Below are 23687 nucleotides of genomic sequence, written 5' to 3'. Positions count from 1 at the left end.
GTTATGGCTGTTCTCACAATGTCTGGCATCTAACAACAGATGTCTGGCTCTCACAACATCTTGCAAGGAAGCAAGATAACATGGTCCATAATGAAAAGAATAATGAATTAACTGAAATTGATTTAGAACTGACACAGAAGGAGTGGACAAGAACATTAAAGCAATTATTAAAACTGTATTCTACTATGTTGAAAAGTTAAAGAGACACATGGAAGATATGAAAAGATCCAAACTGAACTTTTAGAAATGAAACTACTATGTCTGAAATGAATATGAAAATGGGATTAATTAATGGCTGATAAAATACAACAGAAGAAAAGACTAGTGAATTTGAAGACATAGCAAATAGAAACTATCCAAAATGGAAAACATATGGGAGTGAGGGGGTGGGAATTAAACAATCAAGAACATCAGGAACTGTGAAACAGTTTCATGTAGCCTAATACATGTATAATAGAATTTTTCAAAGTAAAGGAAAGATTTGGGAAAAAAAAGGCTGAAAATATTCCAAATCTGATAAAACTATAAACTCACAGATCTGAGATTAACAAATCTCAAGTGCAAAAAATAAGAAGAAAATGGCCCACCATGATCAAATTACTCAAAACCAGTAACAAAGAGAAAAATATTTAAAAATAGAAGGAAACAAAGGTGTTAAGTTCAGAGGAACAAAACCAGGCTGATACCTTGTTGGTCATGAGGTAAGAGAAATAATGGAACAATATCTTTAACTAATGGCAGAAATGGTCAACATAGAATTCTGTACCCAATTAAAATATCTTTCAAAAATGACAGTGAAATAGAAGTGTTTTCAAACATACAAAATCTTAAAGAATTCATCACCAACAGATCTGCACTATAAGAAATAATAAAGAAAATTCAGGTCAAAGGAAAATGATACTCTGTGGAAATTTGGATCTACACAAAGAAATAAAGAACACCAGGAACGTTACTACATGAATAAATATATCAGATATTTCCCTTATAAGGAAATCCGAAATGTTCATTTAAGATGAATAGGATGTTACAACTCTAAAAAGTCAGATATCTAGTGTTAGGATTCCAAGATGTTTAGATCTAGAATATCAGAATTAAGGATTGGAGTTGATGAGGAATCTACACCTGGTGTATGTATTTGGGGGGAGGGAAGCAGTAACAGCTGCTGGTTCTGGGTATCCCCTAACTTTTGAACCCGTAAGTAACTGTACACCCACTTAACTAACCCAGCTCAGCAATGCAAATTGTCTAAGAAACTATTCACCCATGATCTCAGGGGCTGTGGGAATGAGAAAAACGAGGAGGGAGAAGGGTGGGAGGTAAGGGAGGTTGTATTTCTACATTTTAATTCAGCTCCTGTTCATGAGGCCCCTTCTGGACTGTGGGCCTGCGAGACCTTTCAGTCATGCAAGACTGGAGGCTGTCATTATCAGGGGGAACAGCCACCTCCTCCACAAGAATGAGGGGAAGGCTGCAGCATGGCCTGAGGTCTGCCCATCATCCCAGGGACCCTGCTCCTGGCCACAGAGAGGAGGGTGGATCTTAGGAAGAGGGAGATAGGCTGCTTGAGGTTTGGGTGGTGGCCCTAAAGCTCTAGACCCAGGAGTACATATACACATACATGATATCTTCAAGACTGGGAAGGAGTACAACCTTCACTACCCTGGCAAGAGGGCATTCTGGTGGGGTTAGGGCATCCTAACAGGCCTAGCAAGCGGAGTCCACACTCCTAAGTAGTGGCCCCTCCTTTGTTTTTATCTATAGCCCATATCACCCCCTGAACCCCATGGATTTTGTGTTTATCTTATCTCTCGTCCATCTCCCAAATTGTGAGTCTGTGAGGGCAGCCAACAGCATCTGCTTGCTCACGTGCTTTGCTCACGAGCCTCGAGCCCCCCCATGCTCATGTGGACCCCCGCACGCAGTGAGTGTTCAATCAGTACTGGTGCTGGACCTCACTCTGGGCACACTGGCTCACACATCTTTTGGGAGAACTAGTCATGGCTATGAAGCCCCTCACAGATTGGCACACCCACTTCCTAAGGACCACAGACAGCGTCCAGCCCCAAGCTCTGCACCGCCAAGTTTTGAAGCCAGGGCACCACTCTGCATCCCACTGGCCAGGCATGGAATGAAACTCAAGAGTCTCTTTCCAGCATTGTCTTTCACCCACCGGCTTTCAGGCCTGGCTCTATGCAAGTCCAGGGCAACCAAGAAAATACCAAGAACCACCATGTGAGCACCTGCTGTGTGCCGGGCGCTGCACCAATATGGCCTCAGGCCGTGGCTCCACCATCCCTGGGAACCCAGCCCCTTACCTGACATTTACAGAACCTTTCACAATCACCCTGCTATAGGCCTCTACAATAGACCCTCCATTAAGGACCCCCGTTCTCAACATCACCAGAATCACAGGCTGCCTTTTTGAGGCTGGGTCAAGTGCTGGCAAAACCCCAGGAAAATGCACAAAGAAGCAAGATTTATCAGGCAAATTCCCAGGGACTCCCCCCATCACTCCCTTCCCCACCACCCCAGTCATTGCAGGCTGTAGGCCCCAAGCCAAGATCCAGGCGTTACACACCTGGGGTACAGGATGGGTGGCAGGGTCCTCTAGATTTTTTTGGACCCTGCTGGGAAGCCCCCACCCTACTCCGACTACTGCTGTGATTTGTCGGCCCCCCCTCCTTAATTACTACCGCGCTGCTTAATTGGGCGGCCCCGTGTGTGTGTGTGTGTGTGTGTGTGTGTGTGTGTGTGTGTGTGTGTGCGTGTGTCTCGGGGCTGGGAGGGGGTCATTCTTCACACATGGGGCGGCCTGCTGGAGGGGGGGTACTGGCTCCCTGCCCAAGAGCGAGACCCCTCCCCCAGCCCCCGGCCGCTGGAGGATTGTAAAGCTCAAACAGATGGACGGAGCCGAAGGGGCGGGGGCACGCTGATGGGGTGCGAGACGGCAACGCGGCGGCCCGGCCTCCCGGCGCCCTGACAAAGGCGGGGGCCGGGAGGCGCGGGGCGCCTTATCAGCGCGAGCAGACCGGGCGGCCGGGTGGGCGCCCGCGGCCTGCGTTCAGGCGCACAAAGGCCCGGGGCCGGGCGGGGGGTGTGGGGGGCGCGAAGATTAATTGCCCAATCAAGTTGTTGGCGCGGGGCGGGGGCGGGCCGCGGCCCCGGGGACGCGGGGCTGCGCATAATGAAGTGTGCAAAAAGTTAATTTGCTCCGCGACTCGCTGCTCGCCACAATCAAAGGCGGGCGGCGGGGAGGGGAGGCGTGTGGAGTATCCCCCCGCCCCCACTTGCGATCTTAAGGCGGGGTGGGGAGCCGCAGGGCACCCCTCCGCGCGGGAGGGGGCGCCGAGGTCTCCAGACGCGCCTTCGACTCCCACTTCCGCCCGCGGTGCGGCTCCGTGCCCGGCGCGTCCTGTCTCTGCGCCGCTCCCCTGTCCTCCGCGCACAATGGTTGACATTTCTGGAGCGCGCACTGTGCGGGGCACAGCGCCAAGCCTTCCCTGGCGTGATGTCCTCTGGTCTCAGCCCGAGGAAGCCGGGCTCGTGAGCATCCGTTTTACAGAGGAAGGACCCCAGGCAGTGCGATGCTCAGGAAGGGCCCCAAGGTCACACCCACACGGGGCCTTCGACGGGCCTGCAGCCTGAGATGGAAAATACAAGGTGGAGAGTGTCCAAGACAAGAGACTCCGACAGTAGGGGTGGCGGGTGATTATTTCCAAGCTATTGCAACAGGGTGAGCACCCCAGATCCAAGATCAGGTCTGGCCAGGGTGGGTTGCCAGTTACAAGGGGTGGGGGAAGTTCAGTGTGGGGTTGTCTTGCCATCAGGGGAAGCCTTGTCAACTCTTCTCCTGTGGATGTTTAGCTGGAAACGTTTATCTGTGTGTACTCTCAGATGGGACAAACAGTTCTAATCTCAGCTAATCACCCATGAGAAGACTGGGAAGTGAGTGAGTCTGTCTGGCCCCCTCAGCAGGTTCAGGCAAAGGGGAAAGGTCACAGGCAAACAAAGGGGTCAGAAGGAAGAGTGGATGAGTCTTATCTAAGTCTGGTGGACAAGGGTGGTTTCTTCCTATAAGCTATTTCCCTGAACACAAAGGGCAGAGTGATTTCAACGCAAAAATTGAGGGAGGTTTCTTAATCATGGCTAATTTCCAAGAGCACAGGGCACAGGTGAATTGAACACTGCCAAGGGCTGTCTGAGAGCACAGGCAGAGGCCCTGGTACCTGTAGGAGGGGCTTTGTGGAGTGGCCCCGGGAGGAGCTCATCCTCAGCAAATACAAACGTCCCTTCAGTCATGTGGCAATACCCACCACATGGGATACTGCTGTCAGTGAGAAATAAACATGCAGAACACAAAAGCAAGGCACCTGGAACATGTAAGAGCTCACAGCTATGTGCAGCAGTGCTTTCTCAGTAGTGGTGTCAGAACCTGAATTCAAGCTGCAGGTTTCAGAGACTGTGAGGGTATCCCAGGGTCACTGCCAGATCACTGTGCATTGATTCAGTTCTTCAACACCAAACACAGCCTAAACCTCCAAGTGAGTCCTCCAAGGCAAGGGGCAGACCCTGCATACTCTGAGCAGTTCACCCACCATGCAGGCCAGCCCCAAAAGGGCAGTGGCCATGAGAGCTAAGGATGTGCCAAAACCAGGGTTAGGGCTAGGGTTTGGGGAGGCCTGGCAGTCATATCCCAGATGAGCACAGGCCAGTTGGCACAGAGAAGCCACTGTACTAGCCTAAAGTCCCATCAGACTCCAGCTGAGGCCCCCTCCTCGAGAAGTGGCTTCCAGGATGGGCTCACATCCTGGTGCAGGCTGGTGGCTCCTGAGTCCTGGTTCTCTGACCCACTGCCCAGGCCTGTCCCTGAGTCCAGGCAGGACCAGAAGCCTGAGGAGGGAGTCCTTGAGGGTGACAGGAGCCAGACTTGCAAGAAAAAAGGGGCGGGGTCACAGCCAAACCAAGATTTATGAGCCTGATCATAATAATGAAAGAAAGAAAGAAAAAAAAGGACGCGTGTTCAGCAATGCCCAGGGACCAGGACTGCTGCCCTATTACCAAAAATGTCGTCGCTCTCGACTCTGCAAATTAGCATAAAACATGCTGTTTTGCATCAATTTGCATGTCATTTGCATGCTAATGACTTGTCGCCACAATGCACCCAGTCCCCTAAGCAGCTTCTGGTCCTCCCTTTTCTCCCAGCCCCTGCCCCTTGTCTTGCATTGAGAAAACCAAGAGATCTGGGTTCTAGGCTAGGCTGGAACCTGGCCTCTGTGGGGCCTGGGCTGGTTCTAATTTCTCCAAGTCTCAATTTCCCTGACTGTGAGAGGAAGAAGACAAACTGAGCAGGGGTTTTCAGATTATACTCCAGGAGCCCCCTTGGGGGTTGCAGACACAGAGATGGGGGAGCAGGTGGGGCCATTGCCCCCCTTCCATCCTCTCCAAACAGCTGGGGCTCTGAGTAAAATTTCTCTTGAGCAATGCAGAGCTTCTCTGTTAAAAACAAAGACCAAAAAGTTTGCAAGCAAATGAATAGTTATCTCCACGGAGTCTTTCCAGTACATTCTCTATAGAATGGAATAATAGTGACAATTAGACTCAGCATAGAAGCATTTACCATGGGGCATACATCATTTAATCTCTATACAATTCTTGAAATTGGGGCTATTATATACCCCCATTTTATAGATGAGTAAACTGAGTCTCCAAAAGACTGAGTAACTTAGCTATGTTCAAACAACCTCTATACAGTAAAGATTCAGATATCTGGCTCTGGAGTCGACACCACAAATTTTGTCAAGTCAGCCCTTCCAGTGTACAGATCAGGAAACTAAGACCCAGAGAGGGTGAGAGAATTTCTAAGCATAGCAGCTTCCTGCCCAAGCCCCAGGTTCCTTGCTACCCAGGGAAGGATGGTGCCAGAGACAGGAAGTCCAGTGTGTCAAAGATGCTCAGGACACCTCTCTTGATTGAATGGGTTTGCCAGGGTGGGGAGCGCACTCTTCCCCAGCCACCATCACCGACTGCTTCCTCCTCAGTCAGCCCAGTTCCAGCTGGTGGGCTTCAGGGAACAGGCCCCAGAACCAGTCAGGACAAGCCCCTAAATCAGGGGAGCCAGCAGGCACCAGGTGTGCCCGTCAGAGCCAGCACACAAAGCACTGCCCGGCTGTGCAGGTGGAGGCATCGCCACAGGGGCTCTGCTGCAAGGGACTGGGGGGCTTTATTTCTGCAGAGGCAGGCCGTGCCAGGCCAGCAGGTGCTCGGCCCCCAGCCCTCGGGGGTGGCTGGGAAACCCCCAGATGCAGGGATGACTGGCCTCCCTGAGCCATGCCCTGTGGGGGGTTAGTCATCCCTTCTTTCTATTCAGTGCTCCCCCAAGGGCCTCTGGACTTTCTCAAGCCCCCTCTCTGCTGCCAACCTCATCCTCTGAAGCTTCCCCTCCCACCCAGCTCCAGCCCCCCTGGCCTCTCTCTCTGTTCCTCCCACACCCTAAGTTCAGCCCTACCTCTGCACCTTTGCACCTACTGTTCCCTCCATCTAGAATACCCTGTTTGGCCCCTTCACACCCCTCAGGTCTCCATTTAAGAGTCCTCTCCTCAGATAGGCCTCCCCAACCATCCCATGTGAAGCTACTACGGCTGCCCCACCCCACCCCCTAGTACTTAACCTTGTTTTCTTCTCAGCCATTACTACAATATGGATTTGTCTTGGTTATTTATGTGTCTCTTCACAGAGTGCCTATTCCACCAATAGATTCTTACTCCAGGACAGGCAGGGCAGTGTCTATCTTACAGAAACATAGGTCTCAGTAAATATTTTGTTGAAGGAAAGAAATAAAAAGGGAAGATAGTAGCTGCTGGAGATTTATTCCGTTAGTGTGGGTCTCCACCTCCCCCACCCTACCCTACCCTAGAATGTCAGCTTCATGGAAGGCAGGGAGTTATGTCTCTTTTCTTCACCCCTATGATCCCAGAGGCTAGTACAGTGGATGACACACAGTAGGTGCTGAAATATTTGTCGCATGAATGAGCAAAGTGTGTAAGACCTCTACTCTGGGGGTCAGGAGACCTGGGTACCTGCCTAGCAGTCCTCCTGATAGGGGCCTTAGCCCCTCTGCAGCCTTAAGTTTCCTGATCTGAAAGCTGGCCCTTGGAATCCCTGCCACCTTCACCAGGGTCATGGAGGTGGGATATGGCCCAGGACAGGCCACACTCGACCCTCCAGTGGAGACACATGAGGCAGGCAAGCCTGGATTCCAATCAGCTCATGGCTACTACCTGGCTGTGTGACCTTGGGTCAGTCACTATCCCTCTTTGAGTTTCTATTTCCTCATTTGCTAAAGGGGAGGGTGCTTGAGGATGACATGAGATGATGGAAGGAAAAGCATCGAGGGGTCTGTAAAGCTCCATGCCCACAGATGTCACATCTCATCAGCCAGGCACGACAGCAAGGGGTCATAACGTGGCTCTACCCAGCGCACGCTCTGTGTCTTTCTCTGTAAAGGGGGCTCCCAGTAATAACAACCTCACAGTGAGGATATGAGGATTAAAATGGGAAAATGTCGGGCCTCCCCGGTGGCGCAGCGGTTGAGCGCTGGGTTGCGAAGCTGCCCGCGGCCTCTGCGGCGCCGGTTCGATCCCAGGCTGCTCCCCGGCCACCGGAGGAGGGTCCCGCATGGCGCGCAGACCTCTCCTGCCCCCCGCTGCTCCCCTCAGCAGTGTACTTCGGTCCTTCTGCCTGCTCTGCTCCCCGCTCTGGCTCTGGTGAATTCTCTCACCCTCCCGCGCTTCTGACTGTACCCAGTGCATGTATAAACAAAACAAACAAACAAACCAGCAAACAAATAAATAAAGCATGCCTCTATAAAAAAAAAAAAAAAAAAGAACAAAAAAAAAAATAAAATGGGAAAATGTCTGTGTGTACCTGGCACATAGCAGGAACTTTATAACCATAACCTTATAGTCATTAACTGCCTCTATGGCTGAGCCTGTTTGATTTTCTAAATAATCCGAGTACAAAGGAGACACAAGATGAGGGGGTGGGTGAATCTGGACTGAGTTCAGTGTTGGGGGTGGCTTGGAGAGGGTAAGACTAGAGGCAGGCCCAGGGTGAGAACAGGTGGCTCTGGGGGTCAAATGAGGATTTAGCCTTTATCTTGGGAAAGTGGGAGCTACAGGGTGTTTTTAAGCAGCAAAGTAAAATCTGATCTGAATTTCAAAACACTCACTCTAGCTGCCAGGTTGCCAGTTGTGATGGTGGTTCCCTAGGTCCATCACCATCTTTTCTCCCAGTGTTAGAAACCCCGGAGGTAGCTGGACACATGGACATGCAAAATAGAGGCCACACTTTCTGGTCTCTTGCAGCTAGGTGTGGCCCTGTGTCTCCATTCTGGCCAAGAGGAGGCAAGTAGCATGTGCAAATTCTGGAAGAAGTCCTTTAAGAGAGAGGGAGCATTCTTTGCCTCCTCTTCCTTCCTTCTGGCTGGAATGTGGGCATGATGGCTGGAGAATGAGCAGCCATTTTGCACAACAAGGTATTGAGGAAGACAGAACAACAAGAGAGAAGAAGATTGGGGCCCTGGGGACCAAAGAGCCATCTTGCTAGCCTGCCTCCAAAGTGTTTATAAGAGAGAAATCAGTGCTTGTTTCCTTTAAGTCTCTTTCTTTTGAGCTCTCTGCCACTCCCAGCTAACTCCAAAACAAACAGTTCCAGTTGGCACAGATGATCTTGAAGCTCTGTGGCTCACCTTGGAGTCTACAGAGCAGAGGACTCTCCCAGATATTCTACATCCTGCTCACACTGACCCTGAAGCTCTGGTCCTGGGTACCCAGCTATGCCCACATGAGGGCACAGCCCAGGTGAATACAAAAGAGCCGGCTGATATCCCTTGTTGGACCAAGCTCTGACAAGTGCCAAGCTCATGCAGACCTGAGACTGGGACTCTTGGCACTGCCCTCACTGCTTTGAGGGGCAGTGAAAAGGATTAAGGACAATGGTTGAGTGGCAATATCCATTCTTTGCAGTCACCTCCAGCCCCTTCTCACCCACCTTCCATGCAGCACACAAGGAAGTTTCTTACTGCCACCTCCTGACCTCACAAATTCCACCCCCAGAGTCTCCATCCTTGCAACCCACAGCCCTTGGGACAACATCCCACTCTCTCCCTGGCCTTCAGGTTCTGTAGGATGTGCTTGTACAGCTTTAGGTCAGACTCATGAGCACAAATCCCAGCTTTTATGAACTCTGTGACTTTAGGCAACTTGCTGCAGCATTTTGGGTCTTAATGTCCTCATGTATGAAATGGACACGATTATAACTACTTCCCATTCTGCAGCTTCAACGAGTCAGTGCAGGGACTCCAGTTATTTACTGCTACATAATAAACCACTATAAAGCATAAAGTTGCTAAACAGCTTTTTATGTTCACAGATTCTTATGAGTCAAGAATTGCAGGGTACATTGGAGACAGTGTCCTTCTGTTCTACAATATCTGAGGGCTCTGCTGGAAAGAACTGAAGGCTGGGAGCTAGAATCTTCCAGAGGTGTCTCCCATCACACGTCTGGTAGGCAAGATTAGCTCAGCTAGTTCATTGACCAGAAGACCTTCAGGTGGCCATTCACAGTTGGGCTTCCTCACAGCATGGCAGTTGGGTTCCCAGAGTGAGTGTCCCCAAGACTTGAGCAGAAGTGACGCGGCCACTTCTAATCTATCTTTTGAAGTCACATGTCACCTTCTGCCACATTTTATTCCTGTAAGCAATCCCAGGAGCGGACAGAGATGCCCACCTCTTGACAGGAGTGTTATCAAGAAATCTGGAACCTGAACAATGCCTGCTTCATCAAAGCACTCAGTAAGTGCTAGCTGGGAGAAGGAGGAGAAGAGTAGCAGGGATCAGTCTTACGTGTGCTGAAACAGTCATCTCAGGTAGAGAGGGTCAATGGAGAAGCCATGGGGAGAGGCCCCTGGGGCATCCCCCCAGACCGGGACAGGCCCTGAAGAATGCTCGGGCAGTAAGAGCTAGTATGTCTTGAGTGCGTACTCTGCGCCAGGCGCTGGGCCAAGCACTATGCTTGCATGGTCTGCTATCATCCACACAGCAACCAAGAGGCATCATTATGCCTGTTCATTGATGAGGACCCGGAGACAGAGAGGCAACGGGTCTTGCCCAAGGCCACACAGCTAGGAAGAGATACAGCCAGGATTTGAACCCAGGCAGTGGGTTGTCAGAGCCGGTTGTCACTTCCTGAGTTTCAGCTGGGCACCAGCCAGCCTGCCAGGTGGAACAGGCTGTCCTGACTGTTTGGTGACAGACAGGGAGGGCTTGTGCTGCTGGACGGAGAGCCAGGACCAGGAGGCCTGTCAGCTGCAAGCCCACAGTCACAGGCTGGGGGAATGGGGCCAAGACCTCCGTCTGGAGGGGTGGGGGAGGGAGAGAGGGAAGAGAACCCAAAGAGCAGGCAGAGCCTCCTGTCCTCACCCCCCCAGAAGCAGCAAAACACTAAGGGAGGAGATTCAAGTCCTAGTCTCAGAAGCTAAACCCCAGATCACAGGGGGACACTGACCTTTACTCCCTGGAGCCCCGAGAAGGCCATCACTGGTGCCCCACCTAGAGCAGGGTTTAGCTGGCTCCCAGAGCTCAGGAGGCCTCAGCTGCAGGGAGAGGAGCAGGATGGGAAGGAAAGCGCCACTCCAAAGAACAGTGGCTTCACAGGGGAAACAATGCACCTGCAGGGCTTGGGATGGCACCCCCAGCACCCTCTCTGGCCCTGACCTTCTTTCACTCTCATCTACTGCCTTTCCCCTCTCTCCCTTCTGCCTTCCGTCCATCCCTCCCCCACACCCCCCCCTTTCTTCCTTCAGCCCTTCTGTCCCTTCTCCCATCACTTACTTCCCTCCTTCCCCATTGCAAAATCTCAGAGAGAAGCTGTATTCCCCAAAGGCAGCGGAAACCTGGCCAGAACCTGGTTGTGACCATAGACTTCACCACGGAATGAAACAGAAAGTCTAAGGCATTGGAAAATCAGTCCTAATGGCATCATGAGCTTAGGGTGACCTCCAACTTTCTAGAAATCAGATCTAATAGGGATGTCAGCTCCTGCCTCCCCCAAAGTCAGAGGGTCCCTCCTAGAGCACATGGCTCTCCCGAGTGTTACAGCAGGGGAGGGGGGGTGCAGCTTCGTGGGCACTGGACTATGAGCTGGGTCGCTTTGGACTAATTGCTAAACCCCTCTGATCCCTGAAACAATTTCAGGGGTGAAGAGAGGTTAAGACAGGACAACAAACAGTTGCATTCAGTCACAGGGTGCTTCTGCCTTGCCTGATTCCTTGCTGGCACAGGCCTCTGACCTTTCTCCCAGGCCCATGGGACAGTGCCAACTCCCAGCTGATGTTGGCAAGTGACTGGGAGGGTGGACGGGCAGGCTGTCAGGGCCGGCCTGGTGCCCAGAGAACCTTCTGTGCCACTGTTCCTAGGCCAGGCAGACCCAGCCCATTGGCCACTTCCCGTGCCCCAGGCAGGACAGGGCTATTGGCCCCTCCTCTCTTGCACTGAGCTCAGCTGACCACAGTGGCCACCCTCCTCCCCCCAGGCCCTGGAAACAGAAGTCTCCAATATAAATGCAAATTCGCTGCGGTCCCCAGTCTCCTGGCTGGCAGCTCCAGCCTGTGCTGCAGGCTGGAGACATGAGCTGACACTGGCCCAGAGGAGATAAGGCGCTTCTGGGCCACCCCTACCCCATGCCCTGCCCACTTCTTAACCTGTCAGCACCACAGAGACCCCAGGCCGTCCCAGCCCTTCCTCCTGACTGCCATCACAAAGCCAGTGACCTGCAAAGATCCCCTTGCTGCGGTCAAGGAGAGAAACAAATCCTCAAACGGTGATGATGTTCCTCCTGCCTGCCCTTGCAAAGCTGGGAAACAGACTAGACAAAAGGCAAGTGACACAGGGGTCTCTCTAGCCCCATCCTCTGCCAGGCTCACGGCCACCATTGGCCCAGCATCCCTTTGTGTGAATCAGAAGCGGGGACCCCTTACTTCTGGTGCTGCAGCTCCTCCTCAGGGAGCAAGGAGTCTCTGAGCCCTGACCTGGCCACCCTTGAGCCAGCACAGTTTGCACAGCTGTAAGCCTTAGCTCTGGGCAGGCTCCATCTCCTCTGTGGGGCTTGGTTTCCCCTCTGGCCACGGGAAATCACCCAGAGAGACCTCCAAGGGTTGCACGACTCCGCTACAGGCAGCGAACAAGATTCCTGGCGCTGGCGCAGGATAGGGCAGGACTGTGGCTAAAAGCCCTTCCCAGTCTTAGGTCCCACACTATATTCTATAAGCCACAATACTAAGATTCCTTTTTTTTTTTTTAGATTTATTATGCACACAAGAACTGGGGTGCAGGCCAGAGGTGTGGGGGGGGAGAGGATCCATCAGAGACAGAGTGGGGAGCAGAACAAGCGGATCTAAGATTCTTAGCAAGGGACCAAGGCATCTCTGGTGGAAGCATTCTGTGATCCACACCAGAGAGGTGGGGAAGGTTTGGGGTCACCAGAGAAGTGGCCCAGGTTTGAATCCAGTTCATTCCTAGCTCTAATTCTAAGGTCATTTTCTCAGAGAAGCCTCCCTTGATGATATCATGCAGAGTAGTAACAACCATGGTTGTTTAGCACAGAACCAGAAAACAGCAAGTGCTCAATAAATGCTGTTATTGTCATCATAAAAGGACGGGGGGTTCCAGTCCCAGAGAGTGGAATGTCCTAACACACATGTCCATAAATTTCAAACCCACCTCTGGAGCCAAGCCCCCCACCCCCATTTACTCACCCAGTAAACACAGACAAATCATCTTCCCTCTATGCCTTGGTTACCCTCTGTACACTGTTGAGCTAAAACGTCACAAAGTTGATGAGTGTCAAGTGACAGGAAGAGGGAAACACACCTTTCAGCCCCTAAATATGGTGTCAATACCAGGAAGCACTCTGCCTGCCTCTTCTATTGCCCCCTCTGAATGTGATTCCTACATCTTCTAGAACCTTCCAGGGCTTTCCATCTGGAATCCTGTTTTTCCCTGCCCCAACTGAGCCATGGCTTAGGTCCTCCTTATAGGAGGAGATTTCCATTAAGACACAGTTTCTGAAAGTTTGGACATAACCACACCATCTTCTCCCACTCTCCCATTTACGTTCTCTCTGCAATTCACACAATTTACTTAATATTTTTCTTTAAATTGCCTCATTAAAAGAATAAAGCCAATTTATTCTAATGGGAAATTTCATGCACTGTCATAAATGAAAATTAGTATTGATCACTAATAAAAAGAAGCTATATGTTGTTATTTGCTAAAATAAATGTTTAGGTCTGATCCTGGGGCCTCCCTCCCCCTGCTCCCTCCGTGAGAATTTTGATCCAAGGGTTTCAAGTTCTCAAGCTGAGCGTTCTCGGGGGGAATTTTTTTTATTCTTTGTTCACTGGACCCTATGTGCCCAGCCCCGGTGGCAGCAGCTGTAAGAGACACCACTTCCAGCTCTCAACATACAGGGTTCTAGTTGAGGCAGCTCCCTTCAAAACACAATTAATTAGTAGAGCATCATCCCCAAGTAGGACCCCCTGGGCATGTCCTGGCTCTTTTTTCTGACCACCTAACAAAGGAATCTTCTTACCTGTGGTGGAGTAGGAAGGAAGGGAGAGGGGAAAGCCTTTTTCTACTGGGGTAACCATCTCCATGCACACAATAGAATATGCCCGCTAAGCAATCCCATTTAGGGGATTTAGGGACCAGGCCCCCCTATCCATCAGCAGTACTGATTACAGACTCTTGGGAAGAGCAATCTAACACAATGGCATATTGTTTCTGGGAAAGTAAGCAAAAGTGAGACCTCTGGCAAATTAGGAAAATGTATCAGAAACCTTTAATGAGACAGGCAATTTTTATCCTAGGGCTTTATCTAAAAGAAATCATCATGAATGTGGACAACAACAGCTGCAGGGTGTTCTTAGCAGCATTATTGATAGTATGAAAAGTTGGAAGCAACCTGAGTATTCATCAATAGGGGATTCAGTAAATAGATAGTACCTTCCATACAGTGGAAAACTATGCAACCATTTACCCACAATGCTGTTCTATTGTTAAGTAGAAAAGTAGCTACAAAATCAAATGTGTAAATATCCTATTTTTTAAATTTTACATAGGTATTTTATAAAGATTGGCATGGAGTTGAGTTAGAGAGGATTTCCTAAACAAGAAACAAAAAGTCCAAACCATAAAGGCAAATACTAATAATTTAATCTACATAATTAAGACTGTTCAAGGTTAAAGTATGTTCACCATTAGACAGTTCACCATTAAAGTATGAATACATAGGTAATAAGCTGGAAAATGTTTGTAATAATCTGTCTGACAAAGATTAGTATCCAAAATATATAGAGAGCTCATATAAATCCGCAAGACAAACAACCAAATAGCAAAAAATATAGTTGCTCTAGAACACCACAGGGGGTCAGGGGTACCGACCTCCTCACGCAGTTAAAAATCCAATATAACTCTTGACTCCCCTAAAACTTAAGCAATAGCCTATTGTTGACTGGAAGCCTTACCAATAACACAAACATCTGATTACACATATTTTGTATTATATACTGTATTCTTGTATTATATACTGTATTTGTATTATATACTGTACATCTGTATTATATACTGCATTCTTACAAGAAAGTAAGCTAGGGAGAAGAAACTGTTACTTACAAAATCTTAAGTGGATCATTATAAAGGTCTTCATCCTCATCATCTTCACATTGACTAGGCTGAAAGGAGGAAGAGGAAAGTTTGCAAAAAAACCCCACATATTAAATGAACCCATACAGCTCAAGCCCATATTGTCCACGGGTCAACATAGGCTAAAGATTTGTTCAGACAACAAAAACATTAACAGCCAATTAACATATGCAAATCTCTTAGTAATCAGGAAAATCCAAATTAAAAGCTTATTTCATGTCCACTAGATTGCTAAAACAAAAAAATTAGATAAATCTAAATGTGGTCACTTACATCAAATAAGAAAGCTTCCTTAACTCTGGTGATGGGGAGTCAGCATTATCTTGCATGCACCATCCCCTCCACTCCAGGAGACATTCTGGAGAGACTTGTGTATGTATGGCAGAGAAGCAGGCAATGCTCAGATCTGCAGGACTGAGCCCTTCCCCAGCCCCTCTGGATGCCTTATCAAGTCTTCCCTTTTCTTCCCTGCCTACTCACTTTCACAAGACAACATCTGCCCCAGGGATGAAGCTTTAACTCTCTCATGCTTTGGGATGGTGTGACCTAGTCTTGTTGGGCAGCCCCTGGGCCCGCCAGACTGCATAGTCTCCATCTGAATGGAAGTAGCAGGATGAGCTCTAGAACCCTCCCAGGAGCTCAGGAGAGGTCAAAAAGTGTTTAGGGTGTTAAGAGAAGGAAGGGGTAGCAGGGTTTGGGGCAGGACTGGTTCACAGTGATGATTTATCCAATAACAGACTGCTCTGATGCAGTACAAAAGGATGGGCAGCTCCAAGCGGGACAATGGAAGTATCTCCAAGACACATCACCAGGGGAAAACGCAAGCAGAGCAACACCATTATGAAAAGGAGTGGGGTGGGGGTGGGAGGTAAAGCAAATATATACACCTTCACTTTTATGTGCAAAAAATGTCTGAGCCCAAGAAACTGGCCTCAGTGGGAGTGGGGTAACAAGAGTGGGAGAGAGACTTCCCTTTCACTGAACCCTCTTCTGTACCTTTAATTTTGTATATTGCATGCCATACTGTTGAAAAATAAATACAGTATTTTTAAAATGGAAACAAAATTACAATAAATACAGAGTGTGTGTGTATAAATTTTCTGAGAGGCAAATCAGTGGATATGCTACTTTGAGGGTAAATCATATTGCTTTCAACATTGCTGTTTTTAACAATATTTTCCAACCAGTTGTCTTAGGTAGCAGACTTCTCCACAGACCGGTGAAGACCCTGTGTCTCCCCTGTATTGTGCTATAGGACCAGACGCAGGGAGCAGATCGGTCACAACCCGTGCCAGCGGCACACTGATTCCCGGGGCTACTCTTAGGAACGCGATCCTTTGACTTAAATCACTTACTGAGTCCTACCCCAGGGTTGCTCTTGAGCACAACTGGGTCCATGGGCAGTAGTATGACCCTCCTCATTTTCAGGAGGTGAAATGCACAAGGTCACATTTTGGGCCTCATTTTCTTCTAGGATTAAGGTATATATGTGTCTCCCTACTGAAGACAATCTGCTCTCTGCTGCCCCTCACCCCCTTGCTAACTCTTCTGTGCCCATGCTGGCCTCCTTGTTCCTCAAAACTCACTATGGCAGAATTTTAGGATGGGCCCCAAGATTTCCAGCCCCCCTCCACTCCTGAGTACATGTCCAGGATAATCTCCTGAGCTGCGAACATGACGGAGTTCACCCCTGTAATTTATACATGTGACACAGGTGACTTGAAGATATATTTATCTGGGTGAACCTGACCCAATCACATGAACCCTTTAAAAGTACAGTTTTTTCGATCAAAGAAGAGAAAGTCAAAGGTTTATGCAGGAGAAGGACTCAGCACACCACTGCTGATGTGAAGATGGAGGAGGCCACAGGTTGAGGAATACCAGTGACCTCGAGGCGCTGACGCCAGCAGGGAAGCAAGGAGCTCGGGCTCACAAGTGCCAGGAACTCAACTGTGCCAACAAGAGTGAACTTGGAGGTGGATTTTTCCGAAGAGTCTTCAGAAGAGAACTGAGCCAGACTGATCCCTGATTTCAGACCATACCCTAAGCAAAGAACCAGCGCTCTGTTCTGGTTGGGTGCTGTTTTAAGACACTAAGACTGGGGTAAATTGTTACATGGTGATAGAAATTAGTACACAGGCCAAGCTGGCTCCACTCTGGGCCTTTTCTCTGATGGGTCCCTCTGCCAGGAAGGTTCTCCTGCCTCCCTTCACCCAAGTGGCTCAGATGTCTCCCCAGAGCGGCTGCCTGGCCACACAGCTAGAATAGCAGCACTCTGCCTCGGCTACTCCTCTGTCCACGTGATTCTTCCACATATCACTTATCCCTGCCTGATGCTATATGGCTTCAGTTCCATCTCAATAAATTTTTAAAAACTTTGTATTTTGAAATTTACAGAAGTTGCAAACATTATACACAAATTCCCATATAGATTTCATCCAGATCCCCAAATGTTGACATTTGAACATATTTGCTTTATCTTTCTCTCTTTGTATAAAGAGCCTTTTTTTTTCTGAATCATTTGAGAGCAAACTGCTGACTCCCCTGCCCCCAGACTTTAGTGAATTCTTCTACATAACTACAATAAAATAAAAAATCAAGAGACCATCATTGACACATCACTACCATGTAATCTTCAGACTTGAGTCAAATATTGTCAATTGTTCAATAACAGTCCTTTATAAATAAACAAAAAGATCCACCCAGAAATCCTCATTGAAGTTAGTTGTCTTATCTCTTTTGTCTCCTTTCATCCGATATAGTGTCTTAGTTCTTCCTTGCCTTTCATTATCTTGACACTTACCAAGATTACAGGCCAGTTATTTTGTAGAAAATTCCTTAATTGGAGTTTATCTGATGGCTCCCCATGACTAGATTTAGGATTTGCATCTTTGGCAGGAAAATCACAGAAGTGACTGAGTTCAGTGCTTCCTGCCAGGAGGCATGTCCATTTTGCCCCGTAACTGGTGATGATACCTTTATCAGTCAATTAAGGCAGCGTCTGCCTTGTTTTTCCATTACAACATCACTTTCCTCCCCCTTGTGATTAATACAAATCTTGTGGGGAGACACTTTAAGATTATGTGAATATTCTGTTCCCAACAAATTTTCACACAATTTTCATTTTAGCATTCTGTAATGACTCTTGCCAGAATCCATTACTACTATAATATTTCCATCCTTCTACTTTTATTATTGGCTATTCTACAGTCAGAAAGAACTTTTGCCTCCTCTGTGACTATATATGGATAGATGGATGGATGGATGGATGGATGGATGGATGGATGGATGGATGGACGGACGGATGGATGGATAGATGACATCAGTGTGGTTTCATTGACACCCATTTTTTCATTGGGTTATAATCTGTTATGATAATTATTTATTTTGATAAATTATTATTTATTTTGATTATTTATTTATTTTGTCCATGTCCCAGGAATACTTGTCCCAGGAATACTTCAGTTTGCAATTGACATTACAGCACAGGGAGACACCCAGGAGCACAGTGTACTCTCCCTCTCCCAGCCCTCAAGCTAGCCATTTCCTTGAGGAGCCCCAGTTTCTCTCTGTGGGGGGGTGGTATTTAGAAACTAAGATCTGGGTGCCAGGAGAACTCACTCACTGCTCCACAGAGAGTACTGAGCCTGGGCTTTTTGTGGATCGATGCATGTGGGAAATCCATGTATCACACAAATGCATAATACACACTTGCTTCTATGTTTTTTGACCTATGTTTGTGAAAAGTCATGAATTTATACCAATTCCTCCAATTCCAGCCCAACACGGGGGTCCACGCTAGCCTTCCTTATTTCCATATTTATACTTCTCTTCTCTAACAGTGAGAAATCTGGCGCCCACAGATGACTTATTTGTCCAGTCCTTCATCCCACAGCCTCTCTCAGCGGCCTTCCCTGCTTGGTCCCACAGCCCACCTACCACCTCCAACAAATACTGGGTAGGGGAGCTGGATACTTTTTTTTGAACAGTAATAAAAATTACTAGTATAAAAATAATGGTATAAAATTAAAACTATAGAAAATCACACAGGGACAAGTCTCCCCTCTCATTCCAATCCTCTCTCTGGGTAACACATATTATTAGTTTATTATATATACATGCTAATGGGAAAGCATTTTTTTCTATTTTCCCCTCTTTTACACAAAGTATTCCTCACAATCCCTTTCTTATTTATCAAAACATCTTGGAGATCATTCTGTATCAGAAATGATACATAAAAAGTGGCTCACCCTTTTCAGTGACTACATAGTATGCCTTTGGATAGTCTATACTTCAGTCAATTCATGTGACAAGTCTCTTCCTCAAAGTACCTCAAGTTGATGATTTGAGATATGATAATAGGTAGAAGAATGTGACATCTCAAAGGACCAAGGTTCACATCCAATGGACTTAGAGCATTTATTGAAAGGCTAATCCTTCCCCACTATGCTGCAATGTCACCATTATTGTAATCACTTAGAATTTTTACTATTATTAAAAGAGCTTTTTTAGCATTGTTTTGATAAAACTTCCCACATAGAACTTTTACATTTAATATTTCAAAAGGAAAATAGATTAAAAAAAAAACAAACAAAGTACCTCAAGTTAATATACATTTAACTTTAGTCTAAGAGTTGGTTAGGCCAAACAAAACAGCAATACAGCAATAACCTTGAGTGCATTCATCTCACACATGTCCACACATATGCACAGAATACATTTGCAGAAGTGGGGTTGTTGGTGTGATCTTATGTTTATATGTTTAATGGATGATGGTCTGTCAGCACCAAGAGGAAAGGGACTCTATTCTAACAGTCACTGCTATCTTCCCAGCTCCAGGAACCATTAAAATACAGTAGGCACTCAATAAATATTTGTACTGTAAGTGAATAAATAACTAATGGACCTGACTGACTCTATCAAGTTGGACTTGAGAACCTTCCAAACTCCCTGTGAGATCGGTACTGTTTCAATATCCCTGCTTTACAGATGGGAGGTCTGAGGCCCAGAGAGGGAGCACAAGTAGGCTGATGTCACACAGCAAGTCAACGGCCAATAGTCCCCACCCAGATGAGCCAGACACTGAAGCCACTAACAACCTCAACTCCTGCTTTCCGGGCACCTCCTCTCACCACACACATGCAACTCAGCCCTCCAGCCTCATGTGGACCCCTTGTCTTGCCTCAGGCACTTCCCTGGTCCCATCTACTTCCCAGCCTTACCCCCAGCCAAAGGGGCTTGCTCCCCCTCAGCCAACATGGGACAGGATGTAGGAAAGGAGCTGTCATTTCCATACAGCTGTCCCTGGGAGCCAGGCCTTCCCCAAGCCCCCCCATTTTCCCTGAAAAGGCTGAATTGTCTTGGCCATTTGGGGGGCACCTCTCGGCATAGGCCGAGCTGCCTGGGCAGGGCCTGGCTAGGCTATTATCCTACATTATCTCACTCCCCTGCTCCTGAAAAGAACCAGTGACTGCTTGTCCCCCTCAGCCCTCCCCTGCCCGCTCCTGTCTTTTACACTTAATTACCTCACTCATTACCCTGCAGCCTGCAGAGGCCGGACCACAACTGGGGCGTGAGTAATCCCCGCATCACACACACCCAGCCAGCCTGCAAGGAGCAAATTGCTCACACAGCCCATAAATAAAGGAACAGGACCACTCAGGCCTTCAGAGCAGAAGGACCCTCGTGGAGGCTGCTGTGACAGGCCAGCTTTGGCCCCAGCTTCCTGGCTAGCCTTTGCCAGCGCTGGGGAAATGGTCTCCTCCTCCCCCACCCCAGACGGTGACCTTGAACTTCCCCAGGCCACTGAAGTCACAGTTCAGTGCCACTGACAGATGGGGCAGCAGGGGTCCACACCCCTCTCTCACCACAACCAAGGGACTGCCCAAGCATGGCTTTGAAGCTTCCCGCATGACCCCTCCAGCCACCTCCTATCACCTTCACCTCCACACTGAATGTTTGCCAAGTCCCCTGTGTCCTTCCCCCACCCACCCAATGCCTTTGTACATACTGTTCCTGCATTTAAACACTCTACCTTAGCAATCTGGTTAATTCCTATCATTGAAGAAGTCACCTCCTCTGGGGAGCCTTACCTGACTCCAGGCTGGAACCTCACGAACTTTCTCCCAGCAAAGCATCAGGGTTTTATATTGTTGCTGTCTTTCTGCTGTATCTTTTGAAGGCAGGACTGACTCTTACACATCAGCCTTTGCCTAGTTCCTAGTCCAGGTCCTGGCACCTTACTAAGCCATTTACTAGGCCAGTAAATATACATGAGTAAATGAATGAGTGCATGAGTGAATGAGTGATGTCTGGTAAGCTGGATAAAGAGGTTGGACATAGTCCTCCACCTGTCATGGGTTCCCTCCCCACCCCCATGCTACAGACTCCTGGAATCCAAGGCCTCTTAAGTCATAAGGATGATCGACCTGGAACCTCTTGGTCCTCTGGGAGGTCAGACTCAGACTCCCTCCTTTGTACAGCTTAGGAAACATCAACTTGCCACCACTGTCATGAGGTGGTCCAGCCTTGGCCCAGAAGTTACCTGTACAACCTCTTCTCCATCAATTCTAAGGCTTCTGCTGGTCCCATCATGTCAGGGCACAGGAATTGGCTGTGTGGTCAGCTTCTCCTGGTCCAAAGGGCTTCATCTCATTCTCTGCTTCCCCCCAGATCCAGGATAAGGGAAAGACCCTGGAAAGAGGGCAAAGAGTTCATGAAACTTCAATACCAGGTGACACCAATGGCCCCTTGCTCAGAGTAATGCTTTAAATTAAAATAAAATACATGGTTTTGTAAAGGAAATCAATTATATTGAAACAGTTATCAAACTATTAAAAGCAAATACATATTATAGCAATCAATACATGTGCTACTTTATTACATAACACAAAATTTAGCAAACGACTACTGTAATTTCCAAGTCATGATGAACTTAAATGACATTTCAAGATATCTAGAACATCTGTAATATGGTAAGAAAATATCTAATTCTATTAGTGAATAAGTCACAGATCCTAATATGACTGTGGGCTGTTGTCTGTTTCATCACTGAAGGAATGATAAGTAAGGAATAAGTAAGTGAAATTAAATATGCAATACTTTTCCTATCCAAGTTAATGGTGGACTTCCTGAATTCTTTCTATGGGCCCCATGTTAAGAGCACCTGTGCTAGGGAATGACCAGAACTTCATGAACATCCTAGTGCTCCGCTTCCGTATCTTGGCAGACATCATTAATCAGTTATAGCAGCCTTTCCTGCTAAACCAAAGCTCAGTTCCAGGATCTATTTCAACACCATGCCCCAGGCAACTGCTTCCACCAATCAAAATGGGCTCTTGCGCTGTAATCAATTTGCCTTTCCTGGGGGGTAGGAAAGGGGGACAATGATGTTGTGAACATGAGATTAAGGAGAAAGGGTAGGAAAATGAGGTGTTGCTATAACACGGAAGGGAAGGGTTGTGAAAACAAAACACTTAATGTATGGCATCAGGGCAAACAGTCACTGAAAAGCTTATGAAATAGCTGGTCATGTTATTAGAAGCCCAATATCTAGAGTGAGGGAGGTGACAATCTTTTTCTGCTCAGCTTTGCTCAGGTATTTCTGGGATTTCTGTATTCAGTTCAGAGCTCTGTACTTTCAGAAGAACAATAAAAAAGCAACCGAGGTGGGCATATGTATGGAGCCACCTCCTGTGCCACTTACTTGGTCATATCATGAACACAAACTGAGACTTTCTCTGACATTGTGTTACGAGCTGGGGACACAAATGGTCTGAGAACAGTGGAAAGAACTGGATATCTGCAGATCTCTGAAGGGCCTCTTGGGCCAGAAGGATGGAATTTATGAGATTCTACTTAATATGAGAAAAATACCAGCCCTGGAGTTTCCAACAAGGGCATAGGCTGCTAAATCATCCAGGATCTATGGCCACATACATACCTGAAAAATCTCCAAGCAGGTCAGAAACCAGGATTGTATGCTTTAGCTCCAGGGAAAAAAAGTCTCAAATTAGGCCAAAGTTCTGTTCTGCAGGAGACTCTTCTGCTAGAACCATGAGGCCCCATGGCCAGGGCACACACTGCAGACACTGGCACTGGATGCTGACACCCAAACAGCTGTCTCCACTGCCTTGGGACATCAATGTAAAGGCTGCTACACTCCAGCCAGAATGGTGCAGGTGACCTGGGCCACATGACCACTGCTGGCTGCTGAGGGAGAGGGAAGGCCAGCACTGTGCTAGTGAGAAGAGGGACTCACAAGGCAATGGTGTCAGAGGATGCTGGACAGATAACCAATCCAGTCACCCAGGATCAAGTGCTTCTGGTGTGCCTGGCTCAGTGCTCAGGACCCTGCACATCCATGTCTCTACTCCTCAGCTCGGGGGGGTGTGCTGCGCTGGTTAATGCCCTTTCTACAGGTGACAAAAGGGAGGCACAGACCATCTAAGCCATTTGCCCTATTCTTTTAAGTGCTCCATAGAGGCTGATCAGCTGGGACAGAGAAATCATTGTCTACTTTGAAGCTGGCCCAGGCAGTGGAGCCCTAACGTACCACCCATCCTGGCATCTCAAGGACTCCAGACTGAGTCAGCCACAGCAATTTGAGAATGGATTCCCCTGTCCTTACCAAGTACCTGCTGCAGGCTGGACCCTACACAAAAGTCATTGCCACCAAACAGTCTTCCCTCTTTGACAAACCCATCTAAACAGTCCACAATCTGTGCCTTCCTGGTGGTCTAGGGGTTAAGTCTCAGCCACTATGGCCTGAGTACGATCCCCAGCCACATGGCGCAGCAAACCTCTCCTGTCTTGCCCACTGCTCCCCTCAGCAGTGTATTTCAGTAGATCCACCTTTCTGCTCCCCACCCTGTCTCTGGTGAATCCTCTCACCCCACGCACCTCTGGCCTACACCTCAGTTCTACGTT

General features: G+C 48.2%; 1 protein-coding gene across 5 annotated transcripts in view; it reads right to left on the bottom strand.

Annotated features, from left to right (window-relative positions):
• The window catches only part of FAM110A (family with sequence similarity 110 member A), a 120229-nt gene that overhangs the window by 76692 nt on the left and 19850 nt on the right, over positions 1-23687 (bottom strand). For 3 of the 5 annotated variants that reach the window (XM_054697285.1, XM_054697295.1, XM_054697293.1), the window contains exon 2: positions 21304-21452. In XM_054697285.1, coding sequence (XP_054553260.1) covers positions 21304-21353 — 50 coding nt within the window. In that variant the 5' untranslated portion in view covers positions 21354-21452. Of the gene's footprint in view, positions 1-14729; positions 14789-21303; positions 21453-23687 lie in introns of those variants that run through there. The other 2 variants (XM_037497644.2, XM_037497650.2) reach the window with 1 other exon arrangement.

The sequence above is a fragment of the Talpa occidentalis genome, unplaced genomic scaffold, assembly GCF_014898055.3.
Source record: "Talpa occidentalis isolate TD23 unplaced genomic scaffold, MPIMG_talOcc4v2.1 talOcc4.10, whole genome shotgun sequence".
In the NCBI taxonomy this organism is placed as follows: Eukaryota; Metazoa; Chordata; class Mammalia; order Eulipotyphla; family Talpidae; genus Talpa; species Talpa occidentalis.
The sequence above is the reverse complement of the archived record's forward strand: the minus strand, read 5'-3'. Positions and strand labels throughout refer to the sequence as shown.